This window comes from Meleagris gallopavo, chromosome 2, assembly GCF_905368555.1.
Source record: "Meleagris gallopavo chromosome 2, MGAL_WU_HG_1.1, whole genome shotgun sequence".
Taxonomy (NCBI): Eukaryota; Metazoa; Chordata; class Aves; order Galliformes; family Phasianidae; genus Meleagris; species Meleagris gallopavo.
Genome location: NC_139405.1, coordinates 103,464,383 through 103,487,775, shown reverse-complemented (window position 1 = coordinate 103,487,775; position 23,393 = coordinate 103,464,383). Strand labels below are relative to the sequence as shown.

The following is a 23,393-nucleotide window of genomic DNA, read 5'->3' as shown; positions in this document are numbered from 1 at the left end:
CAGAATCACAGGTGGTTGGGATGGAAGGACCTCACAGCCCCACTCCTGCCTCCAAAAGAGCAGTGCTGCAGTGGCACAGCTGCCCAGGGAGTGGTGGGGTCATCATCCCTGGAGGTGTTCCAGAACCGTGGGGATGCAGCATTGTGGTCAGTGGGCATGGTGGGGTGGGTTGGGACTGGACCTGGGGATCTGAGAGGTCTTCTCCAACCTGAACAAGTCTATGATTCAAATGTGTGGCTCAGCTCCATCAGCAGGTGGTAGATAGCAACTCTTTGAGATTATAATCTTTATGAAACGTGAAGTCCTTCTGCAAGTCACTAATAACTCCTAATCTTCCTTTTTTTGTTCATTTGGAGATGGTAATTTTTTAGCATAATTGGCTTGGGGGATGTTCAGTGCTGCCCAAGAACAGACATCAATACTTTTTATTATCATAGGGTACTCTGAAGCCAAGAATTTTGCTATGTAATTATGTGCAATGTGAAATGTAATTTATTCTGTTGGGTTTAGACCAGCTGCCCAATTACTTCTTTTGGTGCTTCCCAGTTTCTATTGTAAGAGATGGTTAATCGTTATTCTCTATGCGTGCGCATTGCACCATTTGTGTCACTGTAGCTCCTTACCGTATTTCCTAGCCGATCCTTTTTTAAAGATGGGACAACTGGACAGCATAAGGTGTTTGAGATATGGGTGCCTTGGTTATTGATCCAGTGGTACGACAATCCCTGATGAATAATGTTACCACTCACCCCTTCCCACATCATTTCATAGAAACATAGAATGGTTTGAGTTGGAAGAGACCCTTTAAAGGCCACCTGGTCCAACTCCCTGCAACGAACAGGGACACCCACAGCTCCATCAGTGCTCAGAGCCCAGCCAGCCTGACCTTGGCTGTCTGCAGGGACATCCACCACCTCTATGAGTAACCTGTACCAATGCCTCACCACCACAGGGGAGGTTTAGGTTGGATATTAGGGGAAGTTTTTCCCCCAGAGGGTGGTGAGGCACTGGAACAGGTTGCCCAAGGAGGCTGTGGATGCCCCATCCCTGGAGGCATTCAAGGCCAGGCTGGATGTGGCTCTGGGCAGCCTGGTCTGCTGGTTGGTGACCTGCACATAGCAGGGGGTTGGAACTGGATGAGCATTGTGGTCCTTTTCAACCCAGGCCATTCTCTGACTCTATGATATGATGATATTGTAAAAAACTTCTTTATATCCAGTCTAAATCTCCCCTCTTTTAGTTCAAAATGATTTCCCTGTGTCCTGTTACAATAGACCCTGCCAAAGAACTTGTTCCCTTCTTTCTTACAGCCCCTCTTTAGATGCATTTACACCACATGAAGGCATTGAAGCCAAGAGCCTGATAAAATGAAAAGCAATTTGACAGGAAAGTGTTATTTTAAAAGTATTATTATAAAACAAGAGGGGGTTATTCCACTGCACTTCTAAGTACTTACAGACTGCAAAGACAGAGATGACTGAACACTTTTAATGGCTATCAAGCCCCTTTTAAAATATGCATTTTTTTAAATACAACTTAAATATTCAATTGCATATGTGCCAAAATTCAATGTATTCAATTCAATGTATTACTTTCATTGAAAGCTTAATTGCGACAGAGGATGAATAACAACCTCTCCACTGCAATCTTTAGCTCAGAACACAATGGCACAGCAAAAAGGAAAAGAAAAAATAAAGAGATGTGGAGGATGCCCCATGCCAGGAGGCTTTCAAGGTAAGCCTGGATCAGGCTCTGAGCACCCTGATGGGAGCTGTGAGCGTCCCTGCTCATTGCAGGGAGTTGCACAAGATGGCCTTTGAAGGTCCCTTCCAACTGTAAGGATTCTATGATTGCAAGTCCAGACTCAGGCTGATCTGAAGAAAAATATTCGCTTTTGTTCAGGAGATCATAAAGATCTGTCTTGGCCAGGGATGGAGTGCAATACCTTCGGATAGACTGGGACCTTGTGCTTGAAGTACAACAGTGGACTGGAGCTGTCTATCATGATTTTCAGCTTGCTGAAAATGCCCAAATTCTCACTGTGGCTGTGTTGCTCTGGGGCATCCTTGATGACAGAGGAGCCTGCTTCGTTACGCAGCAGTATTCCCACCTATTCCCACCCTTGCAAGTCTCTGCAGAGCTGCCCTCCCATCCAAACATGAAACACACTTTTACTGTAACCACAATTTACCACTGGGACCACCGGTGGGGCACAGGGATGCTCTCCAAGGCTCTCACAGGCTGAATCCCTTGGACAAAATGGTGCTCATGCATTCGTGCCCAGTACTTCTTCCAGGTGCTGGGGTGAGCTGAACAATTGTCCCTTCCACAGCTACTAAACTGGCCAGAATAGGATGTGTGTACCCAGACTGCAATATGCCGATGTCTTGAAGAGTGCCTGGAAATAGTGTGGGAAAGCATCAATGGGGTTAAACCCCAATTAAACAGCTAGGATGGTCAGACTTTACTGCCTGGAAATGATCTCTGGCCTTCTCTAATTTCTTAGTGTAGGCATAGCTGACGTGCTTAAAGCAGGCTGTGCTAAACCTGCATCCTGCAAAGCAACGGCTGAAAGGGATTCAAGGGCAGCAGGGACACGCATCATCCTCTGTGGTTATGTAAACCGAGAAGATTGTTCTGTCTGTAGATGGGAAAAGCAGGCATGGGAGATGTAGAAACTGACCTGGAGCCTCACCTCAAAAGAACACAAACGTTTGGGGAGCACAGAGAAAACAACGATCTGTGGAATGGGAAACGTCTCACAGGGAGACAAAAAGAGTTCGAGCTCTTAAAAAAGAAACCCAAAGGTTATCATTTTCTGCATACACAGAGCTGGGAAAATGTGCTGAAGGTTAAAGGCCCCTTTGGTCTATGGAGGGAGGTTGCATAATATTAAATAGCTAGGAATAAAATCAAAGGTGTCCTAGTTAGAAACTAGGTATGACATTAACTCTTGGCTGAAAAGGACTCATTTCCAGCACTGGCCAGGAACATCTCCTGGTGGGGTGGTTTAACACTGGTAGGTGGCTCAGCACCACCACACTGCTCTTCCATGCCCTGTTCACTGGAGTCAAATGAGAGGACCTCTAAAGGTCCCTTCCAACTCAAAACGATCCTCTGATTCTGTGATTTAGGAAACCTATGAGGGTAGCTCAGATGGATTTTTGAAACTGATACAACATACATGAAGAGACACTGCACTAATTAATAAGCAGTACTGTCGAATTTATTCCCTCCCCCCCCAAATCTTTACTAATCTTGCTGTATTTTAATTACAAAATTGACCTACTTAATTTTGAAGAAAGCTGGCCTTCAGTCAAGCAACACTTTGAGAAATTGATCATGTTTAGTGGTGTTGGTTTTATGCCCATCATTCCAGCCAGGCTGTGTCCCAGGGTGACATCATCCCTCCAGCCACCTACTGTGCAGGTCACTGCCATCACTGAGGTCCAAATTGCTTCAAGAACTGCTACCCGTGACAATGCACAGTGAAACATCCAAGTTATACATAATGCCTCTGCGAGGAACCTGTGGAAGAGCCTGTATGGCAGTGTGTTGTCCTCACCATGGGAGATATTGAAAAACAAGTTGGATGTATTTCTTGCAGATGCAGAAGTGAGCTGCTGTAAGTTGGGCTCCATCAGAAGAGGGGTGGCCAGCAGGGACAGGGAGGGGATTGTCACCCTCTACTCTGCTCTTGTGAGGCCCCATCTGCAGCACTGCATCCAGATCTGGAGCCCCCAGTACAAGAAAGACAGAGAGCTGTTGGAGAGGGTCCAGAGGAGCCACAAAGATGATCAGGGAGCTGGAGCACCTCTCCTACAAAGACAGGCTGAGGGAGCTGGGCTTGTTCAGCCTGGAGAAAAGAAGGCTGTGGGGTGACCTCATTGCAGCCTTTCAGTACCTAAAGGGAGCCTACAAACAGCAGGGGAATCAGCTCTTTGAATGGGTAGATAACTGCAGGACAAGGGGAAATGGTTTGAAGTTGAAGGAGGGAAGATTTAGGCTGGATGTCAGCTCTTTACAGAGAGAGTGGTGAGGTGCTGGAACAGCTGCCCAGAGAGGCTGTGGATGCCCCGTCCATCCCTGGAGGTGTTCAAGGCCAGGTTGGATGGGGCCCTGGGCAGCCTGGGTTGCTCTGAAATGTGGAGGTTGGTGGCCCTGCATGTGGCAGGGGGTTGGAGCTTCGTCATCCTTGAGGTCCCTTCCAACCCAAACCATTCTTTGATTCTGTAAGTTCACTGTTATTCAAACCAAACAGAACAACAAAAAACCAACCCTCCATGTTTTCTCTTCAGGACAAGGAATGAAAGCCAGCACTGTACCACTGTGGAAATAATGGCAAACAGAGCGCTCACAGCTCATCAGTCTGAAGTCATCTCACCAAACCAACAGCAAAACTGACACTGAACGACATCGTAAGTAAAACCAACCAACATGGTTTCACAGAGAACAGATTTCTGTAAACATTTTTAATTAAATAACAAGTCTGGGTTGGTGAAAGTAACTATTGACACGGTCAGTTTCTGTAAGGCATTGTTCTTGCCCATATGGTCATACAAGTATGTGTGCAGTATCTTAAATGCTAGTTACTAAATACTGTAAATAAGGATTTGTTCCAGAGTTTGCCAGAGTCTGCAGCTATCTTATATATTTTCTAACAACAATGCTAATGAAAATATAAAACAATTACAATGCAAATCTGCAGGGTAAAAAAGCTGATGGAAAATGAAAGCAATGAGAAACTATACAACAAAGTTATCTCAAAGGGTGGCTCAAGCAAAATCACACTGAATTACGGCCTCTGCTATGCAGTGAAATGTATCGTAGTGTTGTACAGAGGACAGAGCAGTGGATAGTGTGCTGCCTGGATTGAAACCTTGCAAACGTCCTAGAAACAAAGGAAATAGGCCCTCCAACCAAATTCCAGAACTGAAAATGATATTTAATAGAGCAGATTGCAAAGTGAACATAAACAGCATAATGACACAGTTGTGGGGGTGAAAAAAAGATAGGTAAGAGCAGAGCAACATCATCATCGCATTCTACGTTAGAAAGACTATTACAGAACACTTCATTTGGTTTCTGTTTCCTGTCTCTGCACTGCTAAATACATAAAACATCAGCAACAATCAGAACAACAACAATAAAAGAAAACTGTTTTGAATGAAACTAGAAAACCTCTTTAGCTCATATAGAAAATTACATGGAGTTATTTATGATCGAAAATACGCAGGAAGAAACCTCCCATACTGTAAAGGCTATTTGATTTACTAGGATCAAGCAATAAGAGATGCAGAAGCTGAAATTGAAAACAATCCCAATGAGAAGTAAGGCACATTGCTTTTGGAGTAATGAATCACAGGAACAACTACTTGGTGACCAGCTGGTCTCTTCTGTCACTTCGTTCACATTGAAACTGATCTCTTTCTAAATACATACATGCTCAAATTCTATTTGTAACTGCCAAGGCAAATATGCTGGGGTAGTGTTTTTGACCTGGAATTGCAGAGGGCTGGGCTAACTGAACCGTTGACGAAGGAGTGAACTGTAGACACACAGGTGCTTAAACAGTACATCTTAGCACAATAGGCTGTAGTACAACTTTTATATGTTATTAAGCCTAGATCCACATGACAGAATTCCCAACTTTCAGTCCCTTCCTTGAGCCTGGATTTTCCCATGCCTCCAAGCAGTACGCTGCATGCATGCTGGGCAGCCTGCCTTAGTTCACCTACAGGAGGAAGCAGGTGCTTCTAAACAGATTACACTCCTCAGAAACAGTGCCACCAACTCATCAGCTTGAGCCAAGACAGCAGATGAGCTGCCCTAACACAGAGCTGAGAATGAACAGGTTGTGGACGGACTCTTGGATAATGGTGTTTTTCCCCACACATCACGTAACGTGGGGGGAATACAATCTTGATGTAAATACAAAATCCAGATGGTCACAAAGAAGTACCCATAGCCAGAAAGCAAGGCTGATTAATGGCTTAAAAGTGACAGCAAACAGGACTATAGACCAAAACCCACTAAGGAAAGCCTCCTTTAATGCAGGGGCTTATCTTGTTGCCCATCAGTAAGGCAGTAAACGTGGTCAAAGCACAGTTGTGCAGAGGGCAGCACTGAAGAGGAACGGGGTGGAGAAACGAATAGCATCAGTAAGCATGCATGACAACCAAGTGAGCAGGCTGGGGTGTGTTGTGCAGGTAGGGATGGTGCCAGAATACCACACACCAAACGGACAAGAAACCACATTCTCACACTGGTGACATTTTTATTTTGCCCCTCTGGCTGCAAGCCTTGTACACCCTGCACACGTTTATACTTTTGGTGCAGTACTGCAACCAGAGTGACAACTGGTTAAAAAAAAACCAGCAAAGCAGTGTAACCACTGTGTCAATCATAATGGAGCACTGTGTGCTGTCTCACTACTTACTGCTTTGCTTAGTGCATAGGCAGCTCTCGAGGACACCCTGGCCATAGTGCTTCCCAGTACCAGGGCCAATATATTTCTGGTAGTAACACGCATGTGTAAGTCTGCCTGTTCACCAAGGGCTGCAATGGCTTCCCTGTGAACTTAAGCACCAGCTGCCTGTTTTGTTAGCCTGGGAAAATTCACAGGGAAACAGCATGGAGCCACCTGTCTATTCTCCTGCTGGCAAACCTGCAAGAAAAAGGTCAAGTTTTGCAACTTCTTGGGATACTGGGTCTTTGGATAACAGAGAGAATACATTCTCTGACAGACAGAGCAGCACTGCCCGTGCTGCTGCTTCATGCTAGTTTCCCTAATACCTGGTGCATTTCTGGAGCACAAGAAGATATTCCCTATGCCCCAGAATTCACACCAACATGTGACTTAAAAAGAAAAAAAAGAAAATTAACCCCCTTCTTTTATTCTTTCCCACACAGGGAAGCCACTGCTAAAATATCTCATCCACATAACAGCGGTAGTATTGAAAAGAAATATGTAATGTAACAAAGAAAGAATCTACAGTACTCACTTGCAGAGAAAAGGACACTACGTGAGCATGACAAAGCACAGTGCACTGGGGCAAGGCAGCTCAATGGGTTCCAGGCTGCAGCGTTACCTAGGCTGCAGCATTACCAATGCTGCAATTGTAGATATGTACCATCTTGAAGCGAGTTTGTTTCCCCGTTGAGTCTGAAACAAGCTGGCTTCAGAGGGCCTACGCAGGCCATCCTTATGATGTTGTCACTGAGGGTCTCCAAAAGGCCAGTGAATATTTATTCCTCACAGAATGGGAAGAGCTTCTTCATCCATTCAATGCCCAGTTATTAAAGAATACACCAGGCAAGCTAAAGCCTTTGCATTTTGCACAGCACTGCTTAGTTTGTGTGCATACTGTGCAAGAAAGCATCTTAAATGATGTAAACACTGTGCTAGCCAGCTCCTTACAGGGAGAACTGCTTAAAAAGAACCCTGATCTCACCCATCATCAGAGGAAGATGACAAAATGAGCTACTGTGCTGAAAGTCCTAAACAAGCAACTAATGTGACTCAAACTGAGACTGCAACCAGAACAAAAACCACAGTGGGTACACTGCTAATCCCCTTGCCTCTCCTAAACCGGGACAGACTGTCTCTGTACCACAGCTTTGGTTCACAGTTTCTCACAACTGACCAGATGCAACAGTTCCAAAACACGCATCACAGAGGGAATGAAGTCACAGTCCCAAAGGCATTCAGTTGCTTGTGTTAATCCTGTGGGTTATGAGGCTGTGGGTGATGAGACTGAAAGAAACAGAGCTTGTAACTGAAAAGATTTAGAATTACTTCTTCCCATCTCCTAGGGTTTATTTCCGGCCTCGCTTGTGGCTGGATTTTGGAAATTTGTCTCTCTGTGCAACTTGAGGTTCCATTTCCTCACTTCTCTCGTTCTCACTGTGCACTTGCTTTGGACGGCCTCTCTTACTTCTCATTTTCTCAGCTCTAGCACTGGGGAGCTTCTTAGTAGCCAAGGACCCAGTTCTCTTCTTTTTGCCTTGGGTCAAAGGATGTTTCTTCCGTTGCTTCCTCTGCTCTTCTCTTTGGCGGATTTTCATTAGTTTCTCAAAGCTTTTGGTGGTATTTGTGTTCATATCAAACCAGTCCTGGAGGGTTAGAAGGCAACAGATTGGTACTAGTAGTGGAAACACCACACAAAGTTTAGCAGGACTTATAATGAAAGTTGAATCCATGAGACAAATGTTTGTTGAAACATGAGATCTAGAAAAGTAACTAACAAAGCTCTGCTCTCTGAAGCTTCTCATCAGGTGTCACTTTGTCTCAGAACAGTCAGATCTGACTTAGAAATTGGCTGTCTAAAGGCAGAGAAAATGGTGAAAAGCTAAACTGAACAGCAATCACCCAGGCCAAGACCTGTGACATGACACAACATTTGTTCCCCAGACCAACACATAAAAGTAGCTATGTTTAAGCAATCAAATGCCACTTGAGCTCAGGGCCCCACTGCCAGCAGCAAGCAAGGAAAGAGTAAAATAGGGTAGGCAGCATGCAATTCCTTCCCAAGACCCTTCCCCACAAACTAAGGCTTGAGGACTTCAATTCTCCTTGCCTTACCTCAGCGTGTGCAGAGTTGATATGATACTTGACTCCACTCTCTGAAATGAATTCTTTCTCACACAGGAGACACTTGTATTTGCCAGCCACAAAATCTCCCTGGCACCAAAACAAAGAAATATATCACCTATTGCTCCTTAGAAGGCTGATACACTATATAATGTACTTCTATCTTGTACAGATGTAACCTAGCAGTAAGAAGTACAATCTCTTATTCATACCGGACAATGCTTTATCTGTACAGGAACACTGACATGATAGACCAGCTACATCCACAAAGCATAGAACAACCCTGTGAGATTCTGTAAGGTCTCTAGTGCTGTTCCTGTAAAAAAAATGCTCTTGCATTTTTGGATCTAAAGGTAGGACTGCAGCTTCACTAAAATGCATACCATTAAGATGCTCCCTCCTTCCTTCAAATGGTGTTTACAATGGCAACCCCACTGGCACATAGAGAAGCACTCAAATTGTGAGAAATTCTGATTAGGAGATGGCAGGACAGTGGGTTGAACAAAGGTATATCAGATGGACAGGCACAGTCAGGATATTGGTATGAAAGACAGTAAGTACAAGGAATGCTACCAACCAGGGTGCAAGTGCCGAGGTGAGATTTGAGTCCTGAGAGAGTGCCATATGCAGATTCACAACCCTGAAACGGCAAAAATTGTCTGTGTCAGCAAAAGTTTAGTTAGAAATCACTTCTTCCCAGTTAAGAGAGTCTTATTATCCGGAACACATTACCCAAAGGTATAAGACAGGAAGAGGAAAGGAGATATCAAGTCGTAGAGAGCCAGAAAGCTTCTTGTAAAGACCTTCACAAGGGACTTAAGATTTTAGTGAGTTACAATCACCCTCTATCAAAAGCCTGACTAAGATCATAGATTTGTTTTGAATGAAGCACATGTCACAAGAAGGCGACACTACAACCTCTCCTGCCCTCACCTTGTACCTAGTGGCACAGAGCTGAACTGCTGCATGTAACATCAATGGTCCCCATTAAAAGGCAGCTTTAAGGCCTACCCCATGTGGAGCTGTAGGTGTGTCGGTCTCAGGATACTAGATTATGCTCAGCTGACAGCTCAGAACCTGAAACAGGAGATTAAGTGCAAGGCGTGCTTCTGGGATACTGCTTGGTGAAGTAGGACAGCTGCTTTCTGGGTGTAAATGAAGTAAGACATCATACTGTGATTCTTATAGTTGGTAATGAGGAGAGCGTTGTGAGTGGGACAGGGAGGGGGAAGTCTTTGTCTCTGTATCCAGATCCTTGGCACTCCACATCATATGCATCACCATGATAGCTTCCTCCAATGGGGCCTGAAAGCTGTCTAATTCTGAAAGTTATTAGCTCAGAAGAGGACAAACACATCTCCAGAGGGATCAAACAGGGTCTTAGCTACAGTGAACCACCATACAGAGACGGAGCAGAATTTCTCTCCTGCAGAGACAGAAACTGCAGTTTCAAGGCTATGGAAAGCTGTTGGCTCATACAGACCTGAAATCAGCCACCTTTGAGTCTTCAGAAAGAATTACCTGATTTGGACAGTGGACTCTTCGGTACATCTTTATTTCTGTTTTCCATTTGCACAGCACATCTTGACTAAATGTGGGCAATCCAGGACGGGTGTATTTCAGCTGAGATAAAGAGATGGAATTGAAAGCTGGAAAGCAAAGCTAGCTACACAATGTGACAAACACATCCCTTTCCTCTCCCTGTTTTTGTGACAGGGTAGAAAGTGAAACAGCACTTCTAATAGCCAAACTCTCAATAAACAGTCTTCTCCCACCCATCTACATACATAACTGAATCTGGAAACCCCCTTAAATACTAGAATACTAACTTGTGAGCAACATACTGTCTATAACTGCTTTCATACTTGAGACTACTGGAAATTAAAGTACTATTGCTATTGTAGCTGTAAAGCCACTACAGCCTGCCTGAATAAAATACTTACACCATAGTAATTGCTAAATGTAGTCATAGCTTAATCTAAGATCAGAAAGTGTGAGAAACTTCATCTCTTCCACAAGGTATCATTTCCTCAGTATTAAATTCCAAGGGCCAGTAAATCTGGCAGCACTGGGAAGATAGCACTACCAGACTCATTTGATAGGGAGAAAGATTCAAACACTGTATAGCATTTTTAAGGTCTTATACCTTCCTATCATCTGGAATCAAGTCCTGCGGCACTCTTCTCTTGGGCCACTCTTTGGCCAGCTCTTCTCCAGCTAGCTCATGGAGATAGTAGATTGCCACCTTTGCAGATCTCCTTTGAACTCTACCTGTGCTACTTTGCTCCCGTTTTGCATCTTTCAGGCTCTCTGTTCTTTCTTCATGGAGAAACGTAACCTACAATGAAGGTTAAAAAAAAAAAGAAGAAAAAACCTAAGCCTTCTCAACACTTCCTAGTTCAGCTACACTAAATACTGTGAATAAATACTCAGCCAAATCCCTCACAGAAATGCTGCAGCAGCTGTGGTTCACCGACAGAAGTGCATCCCACTACCTACCAAGACAGATCTCCAGATCTACCCACTGACACAGCAGTAGGGCTCAAGCAGAGAGTTTCACACAGCCACTATTTTGAAAGGATACCACATCTTTCACTGTAAAAACCACATGGACAACAATAATAGTGTTGCTTGTTCTGTTCACAGAAAAACAGAATGGCCAGGGTTGGAAGGGACCTCAAGGATCACAAAGCTCCAACCCCCTGCCACATGCAGGGCCACCAACCTCCACATTTCATACCAGCCCAGGCTGCCCAGGGCCCCATCCAACCTGGCCTTCAACACCTCCAGGGACGGACGGGGCATCCACAGCCTCTCTGGGCAGCTGTTCCAGCACCTCACCACTCTCTCTGTAAAGAACTTCCCCCTCACATCCAACATAAAGCTTCCTTCCCCCAACTTCAAACCATTTCCCCTCATCCTGCAGTTATCTACCCTTTCAAAGAGTTGATTCCCCTGCTGTTTGTAGGCTCCCTTTAGGTACTGAAAGGCTGCAATGAGGTCACCCCACAGCCTTCTTTTCTCCAGGCTGAACAAGCCCAGCTCCCTCAGCCTGTCTTTGTAGGGGAGGTGCTCCAGCCCCCTGATCATCTCTGTGGCTCCTCTGGACCCTCTCCAACAGCTCCCTGTCTTTCTTGTACTGGGGGCTCCAGACCTGGACGCAGTACTGCAGATGGGGCCTCACAAGAGCAGAGTAGAGGGGGACAATCACCTCCCTGTCCCTGCTGGCCACCTCTGATCCAGTGATGACTCTTCTAAGAGCAAACAACAACGTAACAGGAAGCTCCACAAGGTTACATGTGTATTGGTTTTGGCTGGGACAGACTTAATTTTCTTCACAGTAGCTTGTAGGGTACTGTGTCTATCACAACAGCAGTTCTGATAAGACACCACTGCTTTGGCTATTGCTGAACAGTGCTTATACAGCAACAAGACCACTTCTGTTTCTCATGCTAACCCAGCAGTGAGTAACCTGAGGTGCACAGGAAGCCGGAGGGAACACAGCCAGGGCAGCTGACCCTAACTGACCAAAGTGATCTTCTGTACTGCATGACATCATGCTCAGCAATAAAAGAGAGGAGGAAGGGGTGATTATTAAGAGCTATGGCATTTGTCTTCTCAAGTAATTGCTACAAATGATGAAGCCCTGCTTTCCTGGAAATGGCTAAACACTTGCCTATTGATGGGAAGTAATGAATGAATTCTATATTTGCTTTCATAGAATTGTTTGAGTAGGAAGGGACCTTCAAAGGTCATCTCATCCAACTCCCCCTGCAATGAACAGGGGCACCTACACTCGATCAGGTGCTCAGAGCCACCTCCAGCCTGACCTTGAAAGCCTCCAAGAACGGGGCATTCACTACATCTCTGGGCAACCTGCTCCAGTGCCTCACCACCCTCACAGTAAGAGACTTTTTCCTTATATCCAACCTAAATCCACCCTTTTTAAGTTTGAAGCCATTTCCCCTTGTTCTATCACCACAGCCCCTGCTGAAGAGTCTGTCCCCTTCTTTCCTGTAGCTCCCCTTTAGATACTGACAGGCTGCTCTCAGGTCACCTCACAGCCTTCTCTTCTCCATGCTGCACAGCTCCAGCTCTCTCAGCCTGCCTTCATAGGAGAGCTGTTCCATCCCTTGGATCATTTTTGTGGCCCTTCTCTGGACATGCTGGCCTGAAACATCACATCACTATTCTGGTAACTACAGCAATCAGCACTTACCGGGCCATGCTTAGCTCGGAGGTGGTATACAAGTCCTGCCTTTGATCTGTATGCTTTTTCACAATGATGGCACTTCATTGCCATTTTCTCCAGCTCAGAAGCAGTCTTCCCACATTTTTTAATGTGATACAGGTATCCCATTATGCTAGTGAAGCTGCCTGTGCAGCCCTGTCAACGTGGAAGAAAAACACATACATCAAATGCTCTCCAAGTGATTATAAGAGCACTGCTGATAAAAGTGCTACCAGATTTCCTGACAAACCAGAGACAATCAGACAGTGATCTTTAATCTCTAACTAGACAAAATCTGGCATAAAGGGCTGACTGCAGTTGGGAGAAATTGCTTCTGAGAACTTCTCTGTGGGAAGCACGGAACAGAAAATTTCAGTATAAGGAGTAAAGAAACAAGACATTAAAGAAGGATGCCCAAAACAAAGATTCTGAGATACAAATAGAAGATGTGGGCAGAGAAAGAGCCAACACTTGGTTGGGTGGTTGAAATGTCTAGAATGCAGCATTATGGAAATGGTAAATAAAACTTTCGGGAGTTCCTAGAATACAGATCACATCTCAAACTGCAGAGGAGGGCAATAAACTCCAGCAGTTCATGCAGATGTCACTTACATCTTTACAGCTATTACAAACAACTAAGGAAGGAAAGAAGTACACATTAATACAATACTTTTGGTGCACACAGGAAAGAAATCAATATCCTTCCAGTCCCCCCTTGGAGACATCAACACACCAAATACTCAAGGACCTCTAAATGACCTTTCTGGAGCCCAGGACTTGGACCAGATGATCTCAGGAGAACCCTTTCAACCTTAACAACTGCTTTATTCTATGAACAGTCTGCAATACTGTTGCAAGGTAAGTTGTTATCCTTTAAACTTCCTCCTCCCTGACATCCTCAACTGAAAGCACTTAGCACAGAATGGCTTGGGTTGGAAGGGATCCAAAACCAATCCACTTCTAATCTCCCTGCCACGTGCTGGTTGCCACCCACCAAATCAGGCTGCCCAGGGCCTCATCCAACCTGGCCTTGGACACCTCCAGGGATGGGGCATAAACAGCTTGTCTGGTAATTCCTTAAAAAGGCAGAAGCTTGCTCTTCTGAAGTTCAGTCATACCTTTGCTCAATCGACATTTACACAATCGGTCTAAAGAAGCCATTTGAAAAAAATTAGGAAATCAAAAATAAAACCTCTATTTTCATAACCAGCCTAATAATCCTCTCTTTGAGTGCAAATGGGGATCAGACAGTAAGCAAAGCTGATCAGCTTTCTAGTACAGGCAAGAGAATGTCACCTAAGTGAGTCAAGAGCAAAGCCCTAATGCTTCTAGTTAATTCAACCAGCACTGATTGGACTCCTGTTTTTTTCAGTTAAGAGGTTCTCATCAAGCATCAGTTATTTTAAAATTTGTTCTCTAAGCTCAGTGCTGCATAATTGTTTAGAGAAAATTCTCCATGCCTCCTACTGACTTCCTGGTTACACAGCATTCCTTCAAAGCCTCTCAAGAGACTATCCTGTCTTTAAAGTACAGCTAGGATATACAAACAGTCATCTTTTACCAGCACCGAAAGCACATCCAGCAGAACTTTCACAGAATTACATGTCCATGCATCTGCTGCTGTTCAATTTAGGATGATTAAGACAATGCAGCTCACCTGCCTTGAACACTTCAGCTTTCCCATACGCTTCAAAACCTTCCGAAGGCGATCTCGCTCAAGCTGCTCATCCAATTCTCCTCCTTCCTTCACAACTGGCTAAAGAACAGCAGAAGGATGAAAGAAAAAATGCAGGATGCTCAGCACTGAGATCTTACAGAAGTGGATTTAATACAGTGACCCCATCTGTACCCCAGAAAAACTGAACTGTCTTTAAAAGGAGTGAACTGCCTGAAAACCACTTTGCAGGTAGCTGTGATTGAACAAGGAATTGGCAGCATGCAGTTTCAAACTATAGCTGCTGGGATGGACATGGGTGTGTATTTCTTTGCTCCCCTCCTGCCTGTGGAAAGCACTAACTCACCTTTATCCTACATCTTTAACATTTACTGTTAAATCACACCTGTGAGGTATTTTTCCAAATACTATCCAAACTTCTCAAAGAAAAAAAGTTCTAATGTTTCACAATGACAACAGCAGACATTACCTTCTCTACAGCAATAGCAAAGAGGAAAAACAGACTGCAGCATTTGTATCTTTACAGCAAGTAGGCAAGAACAAAATGGCTTTTTCCTTTTTTTTTTTTTTTTTTTTACCTTTGAACTTGTAAAGAACTAAAAGCTGCCATGCATATAGAAAAACTGCTACTTTCAACCAAAGGACTGAAAAATGCAGTCTAAGGAACAATGAGCATAAAATTCATCTGCTGTTTTAAAGAAGCAGCATCCCTACCATCTCTGCTAACTTACTACTGTATTCCAGATCTACAACCTTAAAATAATGAGAATACAGATGAAATGAGATTTGAGTAGCTACACTTGATAGAAACCACAATATTCACTTTCTGTGTGTGTATCAGGGAAGGATTAAAAGACCATCTCCCCTGTAAGACTTTCAGATGTAGAGTGACCGTGTTACCTGACTGTTGTGGTCTGCCATGACATGGTATTTCATTCCTCCTAAAGACTTCAGCTGTTTCCCACAGTGATGACATGCAAACGTTTCCTACAAATAGATAAGGACACCGTGAGTGTAACTGCAAATTAACCAAAGCAGTGGGAAAGTTTCTGGGAGAAAGGAGCACGAGCAGAATGCTGTATTTAGGCCTGGAAATTGTCCATTAAAAATAAAATAGATTTTATGGAGAGTACAACTTAGGAAGCAATGAAATAGGTACACTTTTAGTCACTACACCAAAACTCCAGCGACAGACTGAGCTGGAAGCACCACCTGCAGCCTCTACAGATAAAAATCTCTTGCTTAGAGACACGATAATGAGACAAAACTGGTTTTAACTGCAACAAAAATCCACCTGCAGGCACCATCTATCAGTAAGCTGAAGAGAGTTCAGAAAACATCTCTCTTGTTCTCACCTGTCTGCAATTTGCCATGTGTTTCTTCAGTCCTTCTACAGTCTTTCTCACCACAGCCCGGCAGGTAGGACAAGTAACTCGACCTTTGTCCTGAATTTCCAAAGACCACTGCTCTTCTATGCTACCTGTCAAAACAAAGGAATTGCAATAAACCTGGCAACACAAGATCTTTTTTTTTCCCATCAATGTGCACAATGTATCCCCGGAGGAAATGAATCACATGCCACCAAACTTGCGTCCTACTCCAGGAGTTTCAGCTCATTACCAGCTTTAAATGCACCATGTAACACGGCACACATCACACCTTTAGGAAGATGGTTTGATAAGAACACTCAACACTGCTTTCTTTTTGTGAGAAGAGTTCTAGCTGTTCAACAGAGATTTCTCCTTCATTCATTTTCATTACAGAGTTACTTTAGCATGCACTTTTGGCAAAACACTTTTCATGAAAGTGGTGACAGATGTGACTGAACAGTTTTTGGGACAAAGTCCATGGTTCAATTCTACCAAACAAATCTTATGAGCTCCACTTATGTCAGACAGTGATTTTGGCACCAAAAGTGAAAGGAGCTGCACCACTATGCCTATCCTCTCAATCCTACAGCTAGGGAAAAGCATCCTGCGAGGCCTGGTTTTCAGTGCCTGGCCACTTTTGAAATGCAAAGGAGAAGCTCTATCCACAAGGATTATAAATTACTGATATGAGTTCTGGGAAGAAAGTGGCTTAAAAGCCACCTGCTTTAATTCTTACTATAAAAATATCTTCTTATAAAACTAGGCTTTTCTCTTTGCCCAGTCATAACAAGAAGGGTTTGTCCCTCCTTGAGTAGTCAGCAGAAAAGTCAATGAATCAAACAGCACTTGCTAGAGTAATTAGTAAGTGCTGTGAGCTACAGATAGCAAGCCAATGCTGAATCAAGGCTACAACGCTAACTTTCCAGCATAGACTGCTTAGGTCTCTGGCTATCAGGTAACCAGAAGAGATGTGACAGTAAGTGTGGCAGTTTTTCCTCCAAATATATTCTGCTGAGTAAAAAAGTATACATATTTCTGTGAGTTTCACACTGAAACTGTTTTAGCAGGCTTTTACCTAACTGAAACGATTCCTCCTTCAGTGTCCCATTATACATTATTTTTAGGGTTAAACCTCATGAAACCACAGAGAGCATGCTGTCCCTTCAATGTTGCTCTGCAATGCTCCAACAAGCAGCCACTCAACAGTGAAAGACAAAATGGAAACATCACAGAGACAGATGTTGCTCAGAGTGAACTCACCGAATCACAGCTATCTCTTACCTGCTCTATAAGCAATTCTGAGCAACTGCTCCTCCCTCCTTACCTGTGCCATAGGTTTCTGGTTCCTTGCGAACATGGTGGCTTTTTGTTTTGGAGTTTTGTTGTGCTCCTGATTGCCGCTTTTTTCCTGTTTTAACAAGGAAAAGCAAGAGACTTAATTCTGTGAGCCTCGTTACACAAAAAGCAGAGCTTGCCTAGTGCTAGTCAGCCTGCTGCCTCAAGACTACTCATTCAGAAATGGTCCATTTTACTTCTTTAAAAGAACTTAAAGATTATAATCTCTCCTCTCTCTCAAAATCCACATTTGTTTGCAGCTGCAGGCCTCAGTGTCATCCACACATTTATAATCTATGGCTGTTCGTACGCAAAGCTCTTAGGATGGGAACTCTTTACACCCAAACATATCATCAGTTCACAGCACAGATAAGGCAATTTAGTGACTTGGTAGCAACAAAATGGTCAGTCCCCTTCCTCTACTTGTTCTTGTTTTCTTTAGACTAAATACCTCTTATTGTTTCAGTATTTTCCCATGGGTTGTGTTTTCTACTCTTTTTTTCTCTCTACACTTTCTTCATTTGATTTACAAGTTTCCTGAACTGCTTGCTGGAAACAGTACTTTGTGAGAGACCCTGCAGCAGAGTGAAAAAGGTTATGTCATGCCTGAAAGTCTACACTCCTGCTCAAACATCTGAGGATAACATCTGTTTTTATCTCACATTAGATCTTACACTCTCTAGGAGCGTGCTAAGAGGGTTCATAGGAAGAATCATGGAATACTTTGTGTTAGAAGAGACCCTGCAGGTTCACTGATTTCACCTGGCTCCACATAGGGTTTGATTTCTGGATTGTCCTATGTCTGAAAGCGTTGTCCAAACACTTGTTGAACTCCAGCAGCTCAGGGTCCATTCCACACTCACTACCCTTTGGTGCAGAACCTCTTCCTAACTCCTATATGACCTTCCTTGATGCAGCTTCATGTTCCATCATGTACTCAGCAATCTCCAGAGGTATACAAGTAATTTGCCTGATTATTTAGTTCAGAATCTTTTGGGAAACTAAAATGAACTTGACCGGATTGTTTTTGCTCTATTTCCTTTTTCCCTCCCTCTGCTCAACTTTAAGAGAGAGTGAAATAAGAATAATCACCCCCCACCATAAAAAAAACAACAAACAACACTATTCAGCAGCATCCTACAAGATACACAGAATCAGAAAGAGACATGGAGGACAGTATTTGGGCAGAAAGGAAGTCTGAAGTATCTGTATGCCTGTAACTAGAAATAAAAAGTTATTTAATATTACCAGAAATCTTCTGCTTCTTCTTGGGAGTGTCTTTAAGATCTTCACCTTCCCCGTGCTCAGATTTCCTCTTGCCTTTCAAAAGCACTTCTGCTAACAAACAAGAAAAGAAATGCTTCAGTCTTATTAAACTCCGCCTGCATAACAGCAGCTGTCTGCTACCTCAGTTTCTCCTTATACTTTTAAAGAAAAAAGTAGTTTTGGTGAGGCACCTGGACACCAGTGAGGTAATTACACAGCTTTATGACCCATTCATATCAGGAACAACACGGTCTGCAATCCTCCAATACAGAAGACATGGAAAGAGCAGTGCAATAGCACGGCTTGGGAAAGCTGTACTGCTTAGAAGAGAGCCAGAAGTTGCTACGTTATGTCATAAAAAGCTCATCTGCACACACAAAAAGGAGCACAGAGAGACGATGAAAGGTGGGAAAACGTGGATAATGTCCTGCCTATCCTCACTATCTGCAGGCTCATCGAAGACGCAGAAAGCTGCCAGCACTTACACCTCCTTATGTACTCAGAATAGTGTCTTATGACCCTCCATGAGTGCAGAGAAGTACAGCGTGATGCCACGGCAGGCAAATTAGGGATTCAAAGAAACAGGTACGTTCTTCCTGTGATACCCATCTGTGATACCTGTGATTCTGTGATACCTCACCTTTTAGGTACAAGATTCAAGGTGAATCAATGGGAATTGCTCCCTGGAGCTTGCTTTGGAATGGGAAGTGTGTTGAACTGGTGGTATCTTGTTAATGCCTGGGGTTACGGGATATATGCAATGCAGCCAAAGACCATTTAAGCATTACACAAGACATTAAAGTCAAGGAAAGGGAGGGAATGAGGTGGTTTGGGGAAGAACATGTGGGAAAACAGAGGGTATGGCCACTTGCTTGTAAACAAGCAGTTGGTCAGCACACAAGTTTGCTCATACCTACAAATGAATGAGTGTAGTCTCTGTGTGCAGGACTCTATATTTTGTGGACCTACGTCCATAGGTGACTGCAGGGAGACTTACTTAAGCAATACAGGTCATAGTGGCCAGTGTGTCTGTGGTGCCACCAACTGGAATGAGTGTGAGTGTGATTGCATGCAAATGCCAATTGGACTACTGGGTGAGAAGGGGAAGAAAACGGAGCCAGGTGTATGCATGCATACGTGGTAAGGCAGAACAACAAGTGGAAACTGGTGATCAGAGGCAGGAGGGGAATTCCAGCCAACTCCCCTCAGAATATGCAAGTCTGAGCATGTCTGAAAGGAGGTGCACACCAGCACCTGGAGTGGCTCTGCAGGCACAAGGCACCAGTATGTCCTTGTACCAGCAACAGGGCAGACCAGGATCCAGAGGCCAATGCCTAATTCAGCTACAGGAGGGATTCACCCTGTGTACAAACATAGATAGATATATATGTTTGATATATGTGTATATACACCTTTTTATTTCTCACTAACATATCTCCACGCTGATCAGCCAGAGAGGGAAATGGGATGGAAGCCATCAGTGCTGTCTGTGTGAGTGCTGAGCACATCCACTTCTGTTGATCTGTATGGCTGGCTGTGTATACATGTACTGAATATACATGTTTGTACTCATGGGAATATATATGCTCAGTCTTGCTACTGGTTGGACCTATGGGCATGAAGCTGCAGCAACCTCACCTTTATCAAGTTAATATTTGGTCCTCCCTGCAACAGGATAATACACAGGTTCCAATTTAGTGAGAGGAGGAAAAAGCATTAAAGAAAGAAGAGCCACGCAAAAAGTTTGAAAAATGATTCTTAAGCCAGGAAATCTGAATGTCCCTAAAACAACATAAGACCCCATCCACTCCAAGTAAGGAAATCATAAATGACAGTAAAGAGAAAACAACAATTATAAAAACATTAAACCCTCTTCCCCACCAAAAATCTAACAACCACAAAAGCCACTAAACCAAAATACTGCATACTGATTTGCTTCTGTATGTTTTTAGCACTGCTTGTTCTATTTTTCAAGTTATTACAGTATAATGCTGGAATGATTGGCAGATGCCCTACACGCTCCTCTTCTTCAGAGGAAACTAATACCACTCACAGAATCACTAAATTTAATAGACAAGTCACTTAAAAGGAACTGCATAACACCAGAAAATTTAAATCTACACTTCTGCAGTGGAGGAAGTGTAAGCATCCCAACATATCAGCATGATCAAGCTTGTAATTTGTGGCTGAACTGCAGCACGTCTTTCAGAAATCATCCAGTCTCTCCATCTCTTGTGAAAGAACTGAAGAGGAAAAACAGTTTTGCACTGAGCCAAGAGTGACGAGTACCTTTTTCATCTGAAGATTTGTTCACATTGTTTTTTATGCCCCTCATTTCCAGCCAGTAGGCAGGCCGACGAATGGTCCGCTTGCTTCTGGACTCTGCTCTTCCATTCATTGCACTCTTCTGTGAGCCAGAAGAAATGTTGCTGGCTGTCTCATTATAATTACTGTTCAATCCTAGGGGAGTAGTTTCCATCTCCTCAAATTGTTTAGTCCTGGAAAACATCAATTTGAAATCTCATTATGAATTCTATGAACTGGAAGATGTCAGCTATATATTATTATTATTCAATATATCTGTAAGAGTTTGACATCAGTACTGAGAGCATCAGTAAAAAGATATTCATCCTACCTCAGCATTTCAGTGAAAGGAACAATCACAAATTCATCACAGTGTAAAAATAAATACTTCTCTATAAGCCATCAGGGGCCAGTGTGGATCTCACCTGAGACTTCATCAAACAAACAAAAATCATCGCAGCTGTTAACGTTTAGACTATTTCATAAAAGTCAGGTGCAGCTTTTCAACAGGAACCTCAACTTTTTTTTTTGGCCCCTCAGTCAAAGTCTACACAAAATATTACATACTTTTTGTTTTCCAGAGACCTTGGCCTCTTGCCCTTCTGTCCATGATGCGCAGCACTGGTAGCCTAACAAAACAGAACACAATTCACATCAGCAGTATAATTTCTCTGATTTTTTCCAGTCAAGCACAATCATCTGCACTTTGAGGATGAGCATACCATTCTTTGAATAGGAAAAAAACATCTTTTGCAACAAGGAAGCTGTTCTGTGACAAGGAACCCTTTCACTTCCAGCTAAAGTAGAACTCCAATCAGAATAGCCACAAGCCCCTCACCCCTTCCCATATGAAATCCAATCATCCTCCTTGCACTGCGGCATGATGCAGTTTTTCTGTCTTTAATTCAGTGATACCTGCTTTCTGCCCACACCTTCCCACATAACCACAAGTAAGATTGTAATCTACTGGCTTTTCTATGGTGCCTTTTCCCATAATAATTCTTGCATTTTCCAGGCCAAGAATGCTGTCTCTACACTCTTTGAATTCTTTTTTCATCCTTAATTTCTATTATTTTGTCACACTCCAAAAGTTGCTCAACTATTTCCTTTAACTTCTTGTTGTTCTGTCATTTATCACTTGCTACTTCTTATGTTCCTATTAAAACATGCAATCTAACAGACACCACTGACATTTTGAAGTCAGTATAAACCACTAATTTGCTGTACTTTGTTCCTGGTATGTAGACAACCATATCACAGAATCATGGAATGGCCTGGGTTGAAAAGGACCACAATGCTCACCCAGTTCCAACCTCCTGCTATGTGCAGGGTCTCCAACCAGTAGACCAGGCTGCCCAGAGCCACATCCAGCCTGGCCTTGAATGCCTCCAGGGATGGGGCATCCACAGCCTCCTTGGGCAACCTGTTCCAGTGCCTCACCACCCTCTGGCTGAAAAACTTCCTCCTTAATTTATGTATAGGAGCAGACAATAGTTTACTCTTCCCTCTTCTCTAGATGAAAAACCAGTTGAAGGTTTGTGTTTGCATTACTTTGATAAGAGTTTACATGCTGCCAGTAGTATATACAAGAGTATATGGGAAACTTTATGTCAGAAAGGTGGAGGAACCTCAGTGTGATGAGCAGCTAGAAAAAAAATCAGGCCATCTATGTGTGATGTTATAACGACAAAATGAATGAGCACAGTCTGCTTTAATCATCTGCCCTGATCCATCATGAGAAGAACCTCCATGACTGACAAACACAGCACATGTTTGGCTATTTTTAGCACTACTAAGCTTTGTAAAATAATCCAAAATCAGTACGAAGAATTTAGGTCGTTGTAAACGATCTGAAGCAACAAGAAAAAGAGATGTGCTGATGAACTGAGTAACTTCTCAGTTACTGAAAAGAAGTCAGTGGAAACAGAAACTGCCCCATGCTGCCTGTCCCCATCCCCACGGGGAAAGCCCCGGGGCAGGCCCAGCACCCTTCTGGGCCCATAGAATCATTAAAGTTGGAACAGACCTCTGCAGTAATCAAGTCCAAGCGTCAGTTTGCCCCCGCCCAGCCCACATCCCTCAGTGCCACATCTCCACAGCTCCGGGTTCGGTGACCCCGCCACTCCCTGTTCAGCTGTGCCGATACCTGGCCGCTCTTCCAGAAAAGAAACATTTCCTAACACCCAACCCGAACCTCTCATGGCACAGCTTAAGGCCATCACCTCACGTCCTATCGCCGTTACCCGGCTGACTCTCGAAGCGAGGAAGAGACCCGAAATACCGAGATCCGTTCTCCCTCCCCGAACCTCCCCGCTCCTCCCACACCACAGCGGGGCCGCACGGCTCCGGATCGCCTCCGCCAGGCACTCACCGCGCTGCCCGGCATGGCGACGCCACCGCAGAGCCGCACGCACGGCCCTCCGCTCCCTTCCGGTCACCTCCAACCGTCTCCTCCCAGTAGCTGCCAGCTCCCAGGCCGCAGAGACGCCGCCGAATCCTCTACGCGGTCCGGGCCGGCGGCGAAACGACCCTCGAGAGCGCGCGGCTCCAGGCCGGAAGTTGCAGGCCACATCCCGGAAGCTGCTAGCCAATCATCGAAAGCTTCCGGCCGATCGCCGG

General features: G+C 44.1%; 1 protein-coding gene across 2 annotated transcripts; it reads right to left on the bottom strand.

Annotated features, from left to right (window-relative positions):
- Nucleotides 1–4,924: 4,924 nt before the first annotated feature.
- Nucleotides 4,925–23,374, bottom strand: ZNF512 (zinc finger protein 512). Of its 2 annotated transcripts, none has more exons than XM_010708003.4 (14): nt 23,146–23,374; nt 21,342–21,403; nt 20,760–20,968; nt 18,453–18,542; nt 17,194–17,277; nt 15,855–15,979; nt 15,400–15,486; nt 14,482–14,580; nt 12,813–12,980; nt 10,740–10,931; nt 10,115–10,216; nt 9,171–9,233; nt 8,585–8,683; nt 4,925–8,115 (listed from the first exon to the last, which is right to left on the bottom strand). In XM_010708003.4, the coding sequence occupies exons 1-14, from the start codon at nt 23,158–23,160 to the stop codon at nt 7,819–7,821; spliced, it is 1,692 nt and encodes a 563-aa protein (XP_010706305.2). In that variant the 5' UTR covers nt 23,161–23,374; the 3' UTR covers nt 4,925–7,818. The 2 variants fall into 2 exon arrangements, with proteins under 2 accessions (XP_010706305.2, XP_010706306.2); XM_010708004.4 differs by having other exon boundaries at nt 18,453–18,539.
- Between the last annotated feature and the right edge of the window lie 19 nt (nt 23,375–23,393).

Excerpts from the sequence above, each read along its gene's own strand:
- ZNF512 (XM_010708003.4), bottom strand. Across the intron at positions 15,487-15,854 it reads ACATGGCAAATTGCAGACAG|GAAACGTTTGCATGTCATCA; the intron begins GTGAGAACAAGA and ends ATCTATTTGTAG. Across the intron at positions 14,581-15,399 it reads TGGCAGACCACAACAGTCAG|CCAGTTGTGAAGGAAGGAGG; the intron begins GTAACACGGTCA and ends GCTGTTCTTTAG.